The sequence below is a fragment of the Epinephelus fuscoguttatus genome, linkage group LG6, assembly GCF_011397635.1.
Source record: "Epinephelus fuscoguttatus linkage group LG6, E.fuscoguttatus.final_Chr_v1".
NCBI lineage: Eukaryota > Metazoa > Chordata > Actinopteri > Perciformes > Serranidae > Epinephelus > Epinephelus fuscoguttatus.
Window position 1 is genome coordinate 15302109 of NC_064757.1, and position 16264 is coordinate 15318372.

Here is a 16264-nt window from a genome sequence, read left to right on the forward strand (position 1 = left end):
CCCCCCTTTTGCTGGAGAGATTTCTTCCATCAGGGCCTGACAAAAGGGGCTTTCTACCTCCAACCTAGAGTATGATAAATCACAAACTATTTACTTCCCCCCACGTAATTCAGGGGCTAATTTTGCAGAATCTGTTTTTGTCATAGACAATTACAGTGGGAGCTCCATTGAGTGGCAGACAAAATAGCCTTTGTTGATGGCTCTGTCATGTTTTATTTGTGTCAAAGTCTTTAAAACAATGTGGACACACATTTTAAGATAATATACAGGAACTAGGGGAAGGCTATTTGTATTCTATATACTAAACTGCGGACCAGATTGAGCTCAGGCACAAGGCAGCCGCTGCCAAGTTGCCTGGCTTTTAGAGGACATACTGTTCAAAAAAAAAAAAAAAAAGACAAAGACTTGATTAAGTCTTAAAATTGAGCTGATGCAAAATGATAACAAAAATGCAGGTTTTGTTTAAACTGTCCGCATTATCTACCTGCAACCCATGGAAACAAATTAATAGACAGCCAATAGTAAGCTGCATGAGCTGAGGGTAGACAGGTCGGTGTATTTATGGCCACCGAGCAGCTGACAGCCATGCAACAACACATCAGCTGTAGGGTGCTGGCAGGAGATGAGTCCAAAAATGACCTAACAGCATTATGAGAAACATTTAAAGATCATTTCAGCCACTGAAGAGTCAGTGTCACTCAATTAGGGAGGTCTATATATAGGCTATATATAGCACAACCATGCTGAAAGTGCTTTTTGTGGAGTAAATTCTTACATAAAAAGAGGAGTATTTTTATATTCACAATTACATGTGCATCAGCTTTCAAGAATCACTGGTTGATAACCATTTTCTCTACAGGGACGCTGTTGATTGAATAAATTGGAATAGTTAAAATACAGCTCATTGTTATTTCATGAATAAACATAAATAATACCCTCAGGAGGACGTACAACATGAAAAATATCTCACCGAGCTATTATTCATCTGGAATATGCATGCAAATCCATTATATGTAAAAAGTTCAAAACTGCACTGCCAACGCTGGCCTTTTTAAATGGGACTCTCACTGATCAAAGTGCAAAGTGCATTAAGATATTCTGGCGGCAGAAAAACAGAGCTAATAATTGCTGGCAAACACAAAAAAGGTGCTACAGATGAGGTGTAAGTGTAAAATGCATAGGGAAAGGGAGAAGTTTACATTCACACTTACAGTTTCCCTGGTGAAACAGAGGTATCGAGTGACCTTGGATTTGAATAAGCCGTCCTTCCACAGGTCGGCGTCAGAGCCATCTGTTGTTTGTGCAACCTACGTGGTAAAAAAAAAGAGGGAGAAAAAAAAAAAACAAGGAGAGAAAAAAAACATGCAGGAGGTGGGATAAAGTTAATGTATGTATGCCATGAGCGTGTTGCTTTTGCCTCTTCCCTTGCATACTAGCCTTAATTAACGCTTGCCTACACTAGCGCTCCATCTCATTAGTGCTCTGCGTGGGTAAAGGAGTCTTAGCCTCCAAAAAGGTGGCTAAAAATATCATCCCTCGGGAGCAGGCTGATTAAAGATGCCCTGACAAGGATCTGCTCTAATAAGGAAACCAAACTTCAATGTGCTTCTGTGGGAAAGCAGGGATTATATTTGGGGTAAATGTGGAATAATTCTCTCTCTAAAATACCTACCGTGGTACCCCTTGAGCAAGACACAGGTAAACTGAGAACACTGCACATACACCTTAAATAGTTTTTACTGCTCTACTCCCTGTGTGGATTCTTTTCATGATTTAATGAGACAATTCTTCTAAGAATAAATTACTGTGGATTTAAAGCAATTTCATGTGTACATCTAAATAAGTCAAAACCCACACGCCTAAGCAGCTTGTCCTTGCACAATAGCCTCATTCATAGTTGTAAATGATCAGTGGAGTCAGTAAAAAAAAATAGATTGCATCATATTGACAGCATGTAGGCACCACAAGTCAAGCTCAAGGTCCAACACCACATTGCTATGTAAATGTAGGTATGCAGGGCAGAATGATAAAGCAAAACATAACCTGCAGACTGTATCGCAGAGACTCTTCCATCGTTCCAGCAAATATGCTCGGCTGAAGCGTCATGTTCCATTGGCTATCGTGTGAGAATCACCTAAATAACTGCCAGAGTTATTTTCTAAAGGGATCCTTTACAAAGAAGAGTCAATCTAATGAGGTTCATTCAAATGAAGAAGTCATAGATCTCTGCACCCACCCACACACATTACCCCCTTGACAATAATGATGAATGACCTCAGTGACTGGGTGGGGGGAAACATGGCATGGGGAGATTCATGAAAAACCACCAGTGACTAGCTGGGATGAGAGCGGAGACTAGAGTGGGGGAACAGAGATAGATAGTGGGATGAGAGAGAGAGAAAGAGCAGGAGATGAGCGGAGAGAGGGATTGCGGGGCGTCTCCAACAGCAGTTCCATGAAAGGTCCCAGAAGGAGCCTATACATCACCAGCCTCCCCTCTTCCCTTACAAGACAACCCGTCTTGGCCACTTTTTCCAGGTCAGTAGCCAGCGCATCCTGTCAGCGTAAACAAAGGGCTCGCTTTGTGAAACCCAAAGTCAAGTTGAGGAGTAACGAGGGCACAGTCCTCCTAGGAGGCACCTCAGGCATCATCCTGCCACAGCCGCCGGCAGCAAGGATGCGACGCAGCTTGAATGTGAAACGCCAACTGCTGAGCCACGGCAGAACAGGCATGTGTAAAGTTGCGATGGCTCCTTTCTAATACTTTCAAGTCTGGCACTGCATGGCTCCATCATTACACACACTTCAATGAGAAGAATGCCACATGTCTGATAAGAAACGTCATGCCTCTGATATTGAAATACGGTTGTAACATTTGATTTAAAATGCAATGACAGATTCAACTGCCACTTCCTAAAATCTAAAGCTTACAGTGATCTAAAAGCCCACCAATGAAACAAGTCTTTAGGGGGTGCTGAATACTCCTATGAAGGATCTCTGGAGACAGACACCACCAGCAAGTTACTATGAAGCCCTGAGAGACACAGCTGTGAATAAAAAGATATAAAGGCATTCAATCAAAAACCTCTGGGGAGTGAAATCAGGTGCAGAAGATATAAGAGAGGTACAGGGAAACAAGCCAGTCCCTTCAAAGAAGAACAGAAAAACTGAAGAGAGAAAATTGTTTTGGATCCCTTCTCTCAACTGGAACTAGATAAGCTGACTACTGACTATATATTAAAGAATAAAAGCTGCAGTTACTCTGAAAAAGTTATTTGACTTTCAGTAATAGTTTGACATCTTGGAAATTGTGCTTTTGGGCTTACTTGCAGAGATTTAGATGGGAGGGGACTGACACAACTCTCAAGTCTGTGCATTAAATATGGAGCCAAAGTTAGAGCTGAGGGGTGATTAGCTTAGCTTGGCTTAAGACTGCAAGTAGGGGGGAAACAAGCTACAAGCTACAAGCTACAAGCAACTCTGAAGCTCATTTTATTAACATATTGTTTCTAATGAACAAAAACACAATTTGTGTTAATGGAATGACCCACACTGTAATCATTTCTTGGGAAACAACTGTTTGTCCAGCACTTCTGCGCAGCAACTCTGCTGATTGTTTGTCAGTCACACAATAAAACACACACACAATAAAAAGTCATTCTTACATTTTTGTTTGTGTTCTAACTGATCAAACAAGATACAACATGCTCGTTTAGTGAGCTTTAGAGGTGCTGGTAGAAGCATTTTTGAGTTTTGGGGAGAGCTAGGCTAGGCTAGCAGTTTCCCCTTGCCTCCATTCTTCATGCTTAGCTAAGCACCTTCTGGCCCTTGCTGTGAACTTTGCATACAGACGTGAGAGTGGTATCCATTAGGCTTGTGTAGTAGCTGTACCTACATGCCTTCCTGAAATTGCCCCAGGGTAAAGGCTACTATATGTGATGGTATTTGTGCAAAACAAACAAACAAACCAGAACAAAAACTTCAAACACTACCTTCAAACTGAGCTACACTATATGCAATTGACCCTTTGCTAAGTCCCGTCCCCGGATGTGGACTGATCAATCATAGTGTAGCATTGGACCAGCTCAGACCAGGGTCTGACAACAACACAGCTGTGCTCCATTGACTCTAATGCAATCATTTCAGATTTCCTTCATTTTCAGGCTGGTTTTGTTGATTTCGAGCTAAATGTTATCTAAATGCTTAATGTATTAACAACACTCGTTACCTGAAGAGGTTGGAAGGAGATATAGCCTACATTTCCTCCCTCTTCCAAAACCAGAATCAAATCCTGAAATATGTAGGGTTAGCTAGCTAGCTACTGAAGATATATATCCTACTGAATGTATACACATGCTGCTTTTGCTTTTTAATGATTATAACTCTTAATAAAGGTCTACCCTACTAAGCCAAACACTGTTTATCTGCACACACTGTGATGCCACACAGCTGGTTCAATATTGGCAAAGTTTCCCTTTATATTTATTGTCTTTTATCTTGATCACCAGGTGATGTGGTGGTTCACTTTTATTACTGTAATTAGTAGCTTTTAGTTATGTTTTAGCTTTTCTGTCTTCATCTTTCTAACCTGTTTTGCTTCTGAGTGAGTTTGACATCCTGGATATATCCTTCAAACATGTTGTAAACCCCTCTGTCTGCTTCTCTCTGTAACTGCTTTTTTCGTTTTTCCAGAAATGTGATAATATTTCATCAGGGAGTGCAGTTAGTTACAGTGTGGACATCATGCTAGCTCCAACATCTTGACGGATTATCGCAAAGGGGCGGGGCTTAGTGAAAGGTCAATTAGCCTACTTAGACATGTCTTGTTGGGTTGAAATACTTTTGGCCCATAAAATAATGAATAGATAGAAGAAAAGCGCCCCTCTTGCTGGAGAACCCAATGACACTAGTTGCCCAAAGAATACTGACAGATTAGTGGGTGAAACAAAGAGGCTGTGTTAAATTAAATCATGTGGCTCATAAACATCCTTTGTAGTTGGAAGAAGTCATCTCCAGATTAAGTTATTTGTCAATAATCCCAATCGGGGGCAGAGGCATTTTTCTTTTTCACAAGTCCTGTAACATTATACCCACCACTCGCAGTTGCCATCTTTATCAGCCTAACAGCCTGCTCCATCAGTAGACTGACCTCTGGTGGCACGTGCTGTACACTACAATATATTACCTCAATACAGCATCTCCATATTAGTTTAATAGAAAGACAAGCATCTATATTTTTGACGGTATTGAAAATCATACCTTCAGGATTTCTTAATAACTGGGTATACTGTAATACCTTGCTTTGCCTAAACCTAGTATCCATCTTTTCTTCTAACAATTGACAAGAAATCAGGCTTATTACCCAAAATGTCAAACTATACCTTCAAGTACAAAGGCTCACTCAAAGACAGACAGGCTGCTATCAGATTTTTAAGCCCATACATCCTAGCTAATCATAAGCTAGTAACAGGCTTCTTAAAATAAAGTTAGATTTCAGTAATGAGTTTATGAGCAGAACGTGTCAAATGCTCAGGTGAATCTGAAATAAACACATATCCCCTTTGCAACCCTTGCACAGAGTGTGAGCGTGCGTGAGTCTACTCGTGGTGTTTGATGTTGGGTGGCTGCTGGTGCTTCAGCAAAGCTCCTGATCCCAGTGGAACAGTGTTTGATCTGGGCCTGTGCTCTCTTGTGTTGGAACAACCTGCTCAAGTTCAGAGATGTGAGCGCCTCGTATCATAGAGCAAAAGAGTTAATCAGCCCTTTGATCTGCTGTATAAAAAGTATGGTAAGTATGGTAAGCAGTAAGGAGGATTTCTAAAAGAAGTCTAGTATGAAAGGGGGAAAAAAGAAATCAATACAGCGTAATATCCTGAGACCCTTCTCAGTGCTGCATTAGCACACTGATGCTGAGTGTTGATATGTTTGTTTGTATTTCAAGTCTTCAGATGAAAGACCACATAGTGATGTTCAAAAGATGTTCTTGAAGATGGGACAAATGCATTTGAAATAGTGCTTCAGAGTCTTGAGGCCTTGAATTTTTATCTCGGAGGCTAACTCGTACTTGACTTTTTATTCAGGTATGATTTTGATATTTTATTACCTTGAAGGATATGTTTCTATTCTATTTCATTTTACAAAGGTAAACTGACACAGACTTAAATATATAACTAAACCAGACAGTATCAAATATAGGCTTTAATTTTTTTTTTTCCCCACACAGATAGGAACCAAGCCACAGTCACATCATAGAACCAGTCTACGGCCATGCTAAACGCTAATGCCACCTTGCTAACATGCTCACAATGACAATGTCAAATTATTGACGTTGAGCAGGTATAATATTCACCAGGTAGTTTAGCAAGGTAGTTCTAGCCTTGCTAGCATGGTAGCATAGTGCTAGCATTTGCTAATTAGCACTAAGACAAAGTACAGCTGAGGCTGGTGGGAATGTCAATTGTTTTTAAAGGTATTAGGACTCATTCGTAGGATTCATCCTCTGGGCTTTAGGGCTGTATGATATCAGGAAAACATGCTGTGATGGATACTGCAATGATGATATGGCTAGCAATGAATAAACAAAATTTATAAACAGGTATACAGTTTTTGTGTCTTTCTACCATAGGTTTGCGCTTCTAACATAGACAATGAATAGCCTATACACATTGAATTTAAAAACAAAAAATGGAATGCACTGCAGTGATGTTGATATGTTTTCAATGCAGTGGTGGTCCCACATGTGGTCATTTAAATGGGTCCACAATACAATTTGTGTTTTCTGACGAACTGTAGTGTTAACCTTGTGTTTGATGTTGTATGGTTCCAATTATGGATATATTCATGTACGTTGAAAATGTATCAAAAGTTAAATAAAAATCCAAATCAATAAACTTTATTTACAGAACCACAGACTGTATATGTATCTCTCTATAGAGTCTATGTATAAAACATTTTACAAATGTCCCATGTTACATGTTGTTTAGAGAGCACAAAGATCATCTACCCAGTATAATGTAAATCAGATGTAATATACGATCGTGATTTGTGAAAATCCCATAGAAACTGATTTTCTATAGATAATCCATAAAAATTTGAACAAGTTATTGTATAAATTTAACAGTTTAATGTTTTGAGAAATATGCCTATTCACTTTCATCCTGAGAAGAGTTCTCTTTTCACTTATCGAAACTATGAACAAAACAGGACACATAAACAGTAAAACTGGTCTTGCATGACCTGTACCATATATGTTAATAAAATGGTAGCCGGGGCACGTTCTGAGGACAGTTAAGCATCATGTGGTCATCATCAATATGACTCATTGCAGTATCGATCACTGGCACCATTACATTACCACAATGAAGCATTATCGCAGGAAAAAACAAGGCACCTCCCCTAGACATGCCACATGCAAATATACTAATTATTGCAGTTCAAGCGCTCTTTTGCAACACCTATATTGCACATGTGCACAAACTATCCAATATTTTTTTGAGACACGGTTTAAGGGGTATTTTTTTTTTTTATCCAAATCAAGGGTCTGTACATATTATAAAGCCCCTTGAGGCAAATTTGTGATTTGTATCATTGAGCTATAAAAATAAAACTGAGCTGACTTTAAAAAAACAAAACAAAAATGTCAACTTCAGGGTGACACTGGAAGAAAAGTCAAGGGATCAATTTAGCATCAAGCTGTTGAGATATTCACATTTCACTCTGGACACGAGACCACCTCACTGACATTGATATTTTTAGAGCCACGCTGTTAGCATGGTTAAATAAAATCACCATAATAAATTATCAGGGTTAAGTGCTACTCATTGCATTGTCAACTGTTTCAGCTATTTCAGCCAACAGCAGTATGCATAGTTTTTCTGCAGTGCTTTAGTGATTATCAGATATATGTATACTTGTTTACACTATGCACTCATTGTCTTTGTTTTGTGGCAGTGTCTCAATTTCTCAATTTGTATTAATAATACAAATCATGATTAAAAAAAACATACATATATATATATATATATATATATATATGCAGAGATATGTTTTGACACAAGGTTACACAATAAAGAAGTTTCATTTTTTGTATTTGACTGCAGTAACAGTTTCTTGATGTTCATTTATATGTCTGCAATTCATTATCTTAAGTACAAACTATTTCTAAATTTCAAACCACTGGTGAACTGCCTGGGGGTTAACAAAAAGTATTTTTAATTTACTGAGCATCTATTGCAGAGATAAAACAGTGTCATTAACAGTCAGTGATGAGCTTTTAGCCCCACAGAACATGCACAGCATTTGCACATCAGCTGAAATGTACTGGCGCACTGGAGCAGCAGTGGAGGAAGTCTGATGGGGTTTCTCTGTGTTTGTCACTACCGTGTGGTGTGTACGCAGTTTCCCTGCCAGTGGCTTCGTTCTGATGCCAACCCACCATCGTCTGCCAGACGATTAGAACAAGCTGGGTGTGTAGGGTGGAGCAGGAAGATATAAAAACTGGGGGGAGAGGGAGGGTTTCGGGGCGCAGGGTGAAAGCAAGAAGAAGTCTAAATAGGAAGCGGGAGAGAGGAAGAGAGATCTGCCCTTGAGCTTGTTTTGTGCTTTGTGTAACTCGCAAACTCTCCTCTCTGTTTAACCCTCTCCAACAATTTCAAAACCAAGAAAGGTTCACATAAAACAGCTGACCCTGCGCAACATCCGGACACATCACTATTACTGTTGAAGTTGCTGTGGTGCTTGGATATAAGGGAAACATGGAGGTAAACTGAAATGACTCTGGTGGGCATCGAGCAAACATCATTAAATCTTTGCCTCTGGTGTGTCTGTGATACTGGTGGCAACCAGCAACAATGTCAGGAAGGGAATCTTCCTAATCATCAAAGTAAACTTTATGAATAAGTCATCTAACAGCTCTAACAAAAAACACATTGGAAGGCTGCCAACATCCTGCCTGTAAGTTATGCTATACAATCAGTCACAACAATTACATGCATAGAGCTCAATGAAAAAAACTTACCAAAGTAAAAGCATATATTTCAGATTAAGATTTTTAATCAAGGACATTTTGGCGCTGTAATAACACTGGTAAAGCATTTAAAACAAACAAAATAACATAACATAATAATATTTCTCCTCATTTTTTCTTTGTTTGTTTCACTTGTGGCTTTTACAGGTAAGGAGAAACAAAAAACTTTATAGACTAAATCCAAGCTTATTAAATCAAGTTATGTGTTTCAAAATGAATACTCACAACATAGTAGCCATCAGGGGCCTTGTTGAGTGAAGTGACAACTCCAACTGCAGAGATGGGGTCTGTGGGTACCTGGCTGCTCGCGTCAGACATGTCAAAGCTGGGTTAGAAAAACAAAGAGAACCTCATCACACTTTTGGCATTCAACCAGATAAAACATACGTGAAGGATCCCCAGTTTTTGCCTACCGAAGAATTAACTTTAGCTACATTGTGTAATTCAATGCTGCAAAATACTGAAGAAGAATTGAGATAAAAAAACAAACCTGTGAAAGAAGGAACTATTTTAAATGTGGAAACCCTGAATAAATATGCAAAATGCAGATAGCAAAACAACATGAGGATTGCACCCTTCAGGGTCATTGAATGGAGAGTGGACAAGGTTTTTCTTGGCTAAAATGACCACATTATTGACTTCTTGATGAGGCTTATTAGGATCTAGAAGAAAAAGCGTCCCCCTAATCCAGGATCAAATGACAAGTGAGACCAATGACAAAAACAGCATTTGGAGACCACCCAATGACTTCACCAAATCACAAATTAGGGGGGAGTGATCACATATTTTCAAGGAAGTCCCAATCAATTGCTATCTATTCCTGTCCAAGGGAATTTTTCCCTAATGGGTATGCAAGCCTTTTACAGGGTAAGTGGCTTTGCAATTGTTCCCTTACGCAATTTTATTAGATTAGGTTTAAAGCATTCTTGTACTAACTGACAAAGTTGCTGCATTCAATCTTGATGTTTACGAAATCTATTGCAATTAAGCTGATCAAATTAGGGGATTTACTCCAGAAACAGCTGTCTCTTTAACAAATGCTGGATAGCCGTACTTATTCAAATGAAACAGGATAGCAAATTAGCTAATAGAATGAAGGATCTCTTTGTAACATTAATTTGTTCAAAATGAGCTTTGTTTTCCAGCACAACATCAAGGCTTAGAGACTCATGCAGGCAGACCAAAGAAAAATCCATCCAAATGTATTTCCAGCTCCCGAGTAAAACATCCCTGTGCATGGCATACAAACGTGAATGGTGTGTCTGTCTGTAATATTCAATATTGAGTTCATGATGACGACAGTAAACAAGAAGCTTATCACCATAACTATAAGGCAATGCAGGCATATGAGCCCACTACATAAAGCAGAATCTAGTTTTATTTGGCCTCTGCTGTGAAGTTTCTTTCGTCTTACTCATAATAACTTCATTAACTATATCAAAATATGTAACTGAGAAGCATCAAGTTGAATTGGTCTAATTTCTCATCGTGAACAGCAGCCATCACCTTAGTGTTGCCAAAAATATTGATTTATCGATACATATTGATTCTGAATATTTGAAATGGTTTTAATACTCAGTTTCCACGGTATCGACATATGGGTACCAGCTGCGCTTTCACTCTCCGTGTTATTGTTAATGTTTACTACAGTCATTCTGCTGCTCTCTGCTATTAACCAAGAACAGTTGTCCTTGCCGTTGTGTTTTATTTATCTTTTCATTAAAATTTTGAATTGTATGCCCTCAATGTCAAATTTTCCTGTGGTACTGAAAATGGTATCAGATATCAATATTTTTCAAGGTATCGAGGTTTGAAATTCTAGTATCATGACAACACTACATCAACCAATTGTTGGAAGGATGGAATAAATGCAAGTTTGTGAAAATGAGAGTCAACGTGTCATGTGTGACTACTGGATCTATACATTGTTATGGCTAGGGTATGACTTTGTTTTTGATTTTGACGCTCCCAGAAGCAACAAATGTTTTTCCTTGAGCCTCACTGAGTGACTGGCAGAAAATGCACAACCCTCCCTCCACCATAAATTAGTTATTAGATTTTTAAAGTGTACCCTTTGATGTTTGAAAGTTTAGAGTTAAAACTTGAAGACAAAGTCCTGGAGTTGGTTATTCAGTCTGATTAGCTAGAGATGGTTTCTTATTGGCCAAATTAAAAATGAGCATATAATAAAATGATTTTGATGAAATATCAGTATTTTAAAGGGAAATTTCGGTTTATTTCACTAGTGACATAGAAATAATAGTTAGCATGTTAGCCGTTAGCCTAAATACAGCCGTAGCATCAGACCTGTTAAAACGTAATTGAACAGGCATCCTTTCAAGTGCAAAGGTAGTCCACTAAACAAGCTTTTTCTCCACAAAGACCGCCTCATATCATTAGGATAAATGTCAGAGAACATGTAGAAAATGACATGTAAACATGTTGTCTTACCTTACTGGTGTGGTGCCATGTTTGTTGTTTACCATTTAGCTAAGGCTGCAACCGGTCCGATTCCTTGCAACAGAGGTATTCCTCTTCTGTGGGCACTGGGGTACAGCATTCACAGGTAACGTTACACCACCAATCTCCAGAGCTAAAGCCTTCCAGCAGCCATTCCTCTGTCGTCCTCTAACGTTACCTGTTGTGCCTCTCTCTCTCTCCTCCTCTGTTCTTCAATTTCACGAAGCTCTTCATCAGTGTATTCTGGCTCAAATAAAGAAGGGCGGCCATTGACTCTCGATGTGGAAAGCCTATATACTAACATTCCACATTTAGGTGGTCTTCAGAGTTGTTGTCTTACCTTACGGTGTATTTACCATTTAGGACAAGCAGCGATCTCATAGCGTGCCTGAAATCTCGCGAGAACAAGCAGCAGCAGCTGCAAGGCAGAACCGGACAGTAGCCTGAAAAGTTCGTTCATTTATTTTATGAAAGATTCATAGAATAATGGCTGACTTTTTGCCAGACTTCGACTTTGTGGAGGAGGAATTTGATTTTGCAGAATTTTATGGCCGCCCTGCTTTATTTGAGCCAGAATACACTGACGAAGAGCTTTGTGAAATTGAAGAACGGAGGAGGAGGAGAGAGAGAGAGAGAGGCACAACAGGTAGAGGACGACAGAGGAGGAATGGCTGCTGGAAGGCTTTAGCTCTGGAGATTGGTGGTGTAACGTTACCTGTGAATGCTGGACCCCAATGCCCAAAGAAGAGGAATACCTCTGTTGCAAGGAATGGGACCAGTTGCAGCCTTAGCTAAATGGTAAACAACAAACATGGCACCACACCGGTAAGGTAAGACAACACGTTGACATATTGTTTTCTATATGTTCTCTGACATTTATCCTAACGATATGAGGCGGTCTTTGTGGAGAAAAAGCTTGTTTAGTGGACTACCTTTGCACTTGAAAGGATGCCCGTTCAATTACGTTTTAACAGGTCTGATGCTACTATGCGCCCCAGCTGTATCTAGGCTAACGGCTAACATGCTAACTATTATTTCTATGTCACTAATGACTTGAAACAAATTTAGGACGATAGGAGACAGGTTGAAATAAACCGAAATTTCCCTTTAAGCTCAGATTTGGTTACGATTTTACTGACAGAAGCATTTGTTGCACATGATGTGTCCAAGGACCATCAGAAATTTGAAACTCCAATGATAATTTCTCTTTTTACCGTTTCTGGCAATGATAAATGGTGTAAATTTGATGGACAAGTTTGTTGCATGTGATGTGTCCAAGGACCGTTGGAAATTTGAAAATCCAACAATAATGATAAATGGGGTAATTTTGGGCATGTTTTCTTCAAAAATTTGTGGCAAAATAAATATAAAATACTACTATTTAAATTTGTATGCCCCTCCCATAAGCCAAAATAAAAAAATAAGTCCCTCTCCAGTGCTTAAAAAGTTATTTGATATGCCTCCCCCTTTTGGCACCAACCCCACCTGCCTCGTAAATAATGAACAGTCCCTTAGCTAGCTAATATCTATTGTCTCTACTGCCTATAATAATATGGGCTGTATAGGATATGGATAGGAATATCATTGTTAGTTTACTGTGATTTTAATGATTACATGACAAGAGTCTCTGTAAACACCTGACAGCTCTAAAATCGGATGAGAAGATGCACAACTGGAGGGGCACAGTAATTGTCACTGATATTTATATGTAACGTCAGGCCTGCTGTCACTGGAGCTGGTAAGCTAAATGTTGAATTAACTCTCAAAGTCTATGTTGGTGCATTAGCATGTTGTCTCTGCGTTGCATTTGACTATTTAAATATGTAGGCCTAACATAACTAACACGCCTACTGATGCTACTTTACCAGGGCTTTTGCTAGCTTAATGCTTTAAAACTTCGTACTGTATTTCACACATCTTATACCATCATTTGTATCTTTACATTTTGGCTAGGCTTCGTGAAACTCGTCAGAAAACCTCCGTTACGGGAACTGTTAAGTTGCTGACATGACAGAACTGTGTGACAGCGGTCCACATGAGGATTCAAGACAGCTACAGGTGTGTCATTTGCTTATTAAAATGTACGTTTTGCGTATTTAAAGTAATAGTTATTACTGTAAGCCCTCTAGAAAATGTCGGAGTCGTCAGGAAGTGAAACTAAAATCCACTTTAGTTGTCGTTTGGTTTTTGTTTACCTGGTTGAAACGCGTCGGTATTCCGGGTGCTGCTGTCACCAGTCCAACTCTGGACTTCACCCCGCGCCAACCTGCCGGAAGTGAACACATCCCGGTACTACTGATAATTAATGATTAACCAAAACGCAATAATAATTCAAGGTAGATTCTCCCTCTGTCTTTTTCTTCTGGGAAAACAACAATAAATTAAGCAAATAAATAAATAAAATAAAATAAATTACTTCAGTTTTCTAATTTAAAACAACTTCTGTGACACCCGCTCCCCTCATTGCCCTCTAGTATATTGTGTGTTAGTTGTATGTGTTGTTGTATGCTGCCATGCACAATCCCTTTTGGAAAATCATTTCAGTATATCCTAACTGAGGGTCCAGCTTGCTGTGAAGTTTACTCATCTGTTGATGTTTTTTATTTATTTATATATTTTTAATTTAATTTAATTTTTATTTATAGCTAAAATGACTTGCTGATATAAATCATAACATGCTGCTCAGTCGGTGAGTGCAGCACAAAAGCACTGGGTTCTCGACATCTAATTCAACAGACGAGAACATCTTATGAAAGCACAACCAGAAAGCTGTATGAATGCTAAATGTGCCAATTTACTTTGTCAGTGTGAACTATGCATACACAGAGAACAGAGGCCTGGGCCAGCAATGCAGCACTGACTCGTGGGTGTATTTCTTTGCAATAACTTTTGAGATCCAATTTAGCTATGGTAACTAAATTAAGGTTGTGCATCACTAAATGACTATCATTACATGGATGTATCTATGGGTCACGCCTTCTGACAGTTGGCTGTCTCTCTAATCATCACGTGTCATTACTATAATCAGATAAAAGTAAGATAAAGAGCAATGTATTAGCTTAGCTGTAACATTAGGATCTACATCTCCCAGAGCACAAAACTTGAAAGCCTCTTTGTAGACTGTCCAAAACACCAAGGGGCGACAGATGCTTCCCCATCGCCGAGTTTATTATTTCTACCCCCATCAAACCAATCAAATAAATTATTTCATTGTGCAACTATTATCCTAATTTATTCAAATCAAAGACTTGTTGCTCTGCTTTGTGACATGGCGCCATATGCCAGTATGGTGTCTTTATTGGGGCCACACACTGTGAAATGTATTTATGGGCTAACATGGCTGCACATGATGTGATCAGTTTTCCCTTTTTTACATTTTTATAATGCTTCTATAATTAGAGAGGAGACACTCAGAGGGAAACTGCCACCTCGCCTGACCAGCAACTTTTACCACCTCCACACTTACTGTTGATGTTAATTAAAGAGGCAAAATCTTGCCCGTGTTTGCAGACAAGTGTTAGTTTCTAATTTTAATTTGGGAAATTCTCAACAGGCAAACATGGCACTGCTCGCATTTAAAGCCTTTATATGTATTCTGAGTTTAGATGTCTCACCACTCCAGAATTTAGGTGCAATTTAAAGGGAGACACTACAGGTGAACATATTTTTATGCGCTGGTCAATTTTGAGATTTTGGGCTGTTTTGGTACTATAGCATGTTTCTTCTTAATATAGTCAGAAGTGAACATCCAAAATATCCATTTAGGTGTTTATTTGGGGAAGTTTCATGGTGATATCTATTAGTTAAAGGTCAAGTTTGTAGAATTATGTGGCATCTAGCAGTGAGTTTACAGAACCAAAACTTCTCCTGTGTGCCAAGCATGTAGGAAAACTGCGGTGGCCAAAATGTGAGTGGCTCTGTCTAGAGCCAGTGTTTGGTCCATTTTAGGCTACTGTAGGACAACATGGTGGACTCTGTGAAAGAGGACCTGCTCCATATGTGGATACATGGCTCATTCTGAGGTAACGAAAACACAATAATGCTTTTTTTCAGGTGATTAGAAAGTATTGAATACATAGTTATAAATATTTTATATCACCTATAAATCACCTACATGTCTGTCCCTAAATATAAAGCTATAAATTAGAAACAAGGGGAAATAGCTTAGCCTAGTAAGACCATCCTGATGATATCAGTCTGGCTCTACTTCTGCCCAAAACACTCACAGAAATTGCAATCCAGTGGGGCCAATCAGGGGTCTGTACTGTAGGTGACAATGTAAAAAGCCAACTAGGGAATGTGTTGTAGTTGATGACGTGAAATGTAGGCCATGGCCGTGGCTTGCAGAACAGTAATGGCAGCTCCCATAGCATCAAGCGCTAACTCAAACGTTAGTAAACACAGCAATAAGTGATGTTACTGCAGAAATACAGTCAATGACAACAATTAAACAAGAACAAGAGCATGCACGCGTGGAGTTTCTCGGAGGAAAAGACGTTTTTGCCGACATATTTGTGTTTCTGTCGAGGGAGTCTGGTGACTGTGGATGGGGTTGGCAGCAAAACATATTTTCGCCACATAAGAAAATGACCACCTAAAACAAATCAACATCAGCTTTAGCATATGCTATATTTTGAATATTCTGCCACAATTTTATGGTCTCTTCAAAGCCACAAGACTTCATAGATAGAAACAATCATTTTACTCCACAGAACACAATGAGTCTCTGGTCTGCTGCTGCCCCTTGATCGGGTAGTTAGTTTAGCCTTTCGGAACTGA

General features: G+C 39.2%; 1 protein-coding gene across 5 annotated transcripts in view; it reads right to left on the minus strand.

Annotated features, from left to right (window-relative positions):
• The window catches only part of LOC125891025 (multivesicular body subunit 12B-like), a 40824-nt gene extending 27051 nt beyond the window's left edge, over positions 1-13773 (minus strand). For 2 of the 5 annotated variants that reach the window (XM_049580025.1, XM_049580022.1), the window contains exons 1-3: positions 11477-11526; positions 9251-9350; positions 1212-1307 (exon numbers count right to left, since the gene is read on the minus strand). In XM_049580025.1, the coding sequence (XP_049435982.1) occupies positions 1212-1307; positions 9251-9350; positions 11477-11511 (231 nt within the window). In that variant the 5' untranslated portion in view covers positions 11512-11526. Of the gene's footprint in view, positions 1-1211; positions 1308-9250; positions 9351-11476; positions 11581-13680 lie in introns of those variants that run through there. The other 3 variants (XR_007449596.1, XM_049580026.1, XM_049580024.1) reach the window with 3 other exon arrangements.
• Positions 13774-16264: the final 2491 nt, after the last annotated feature.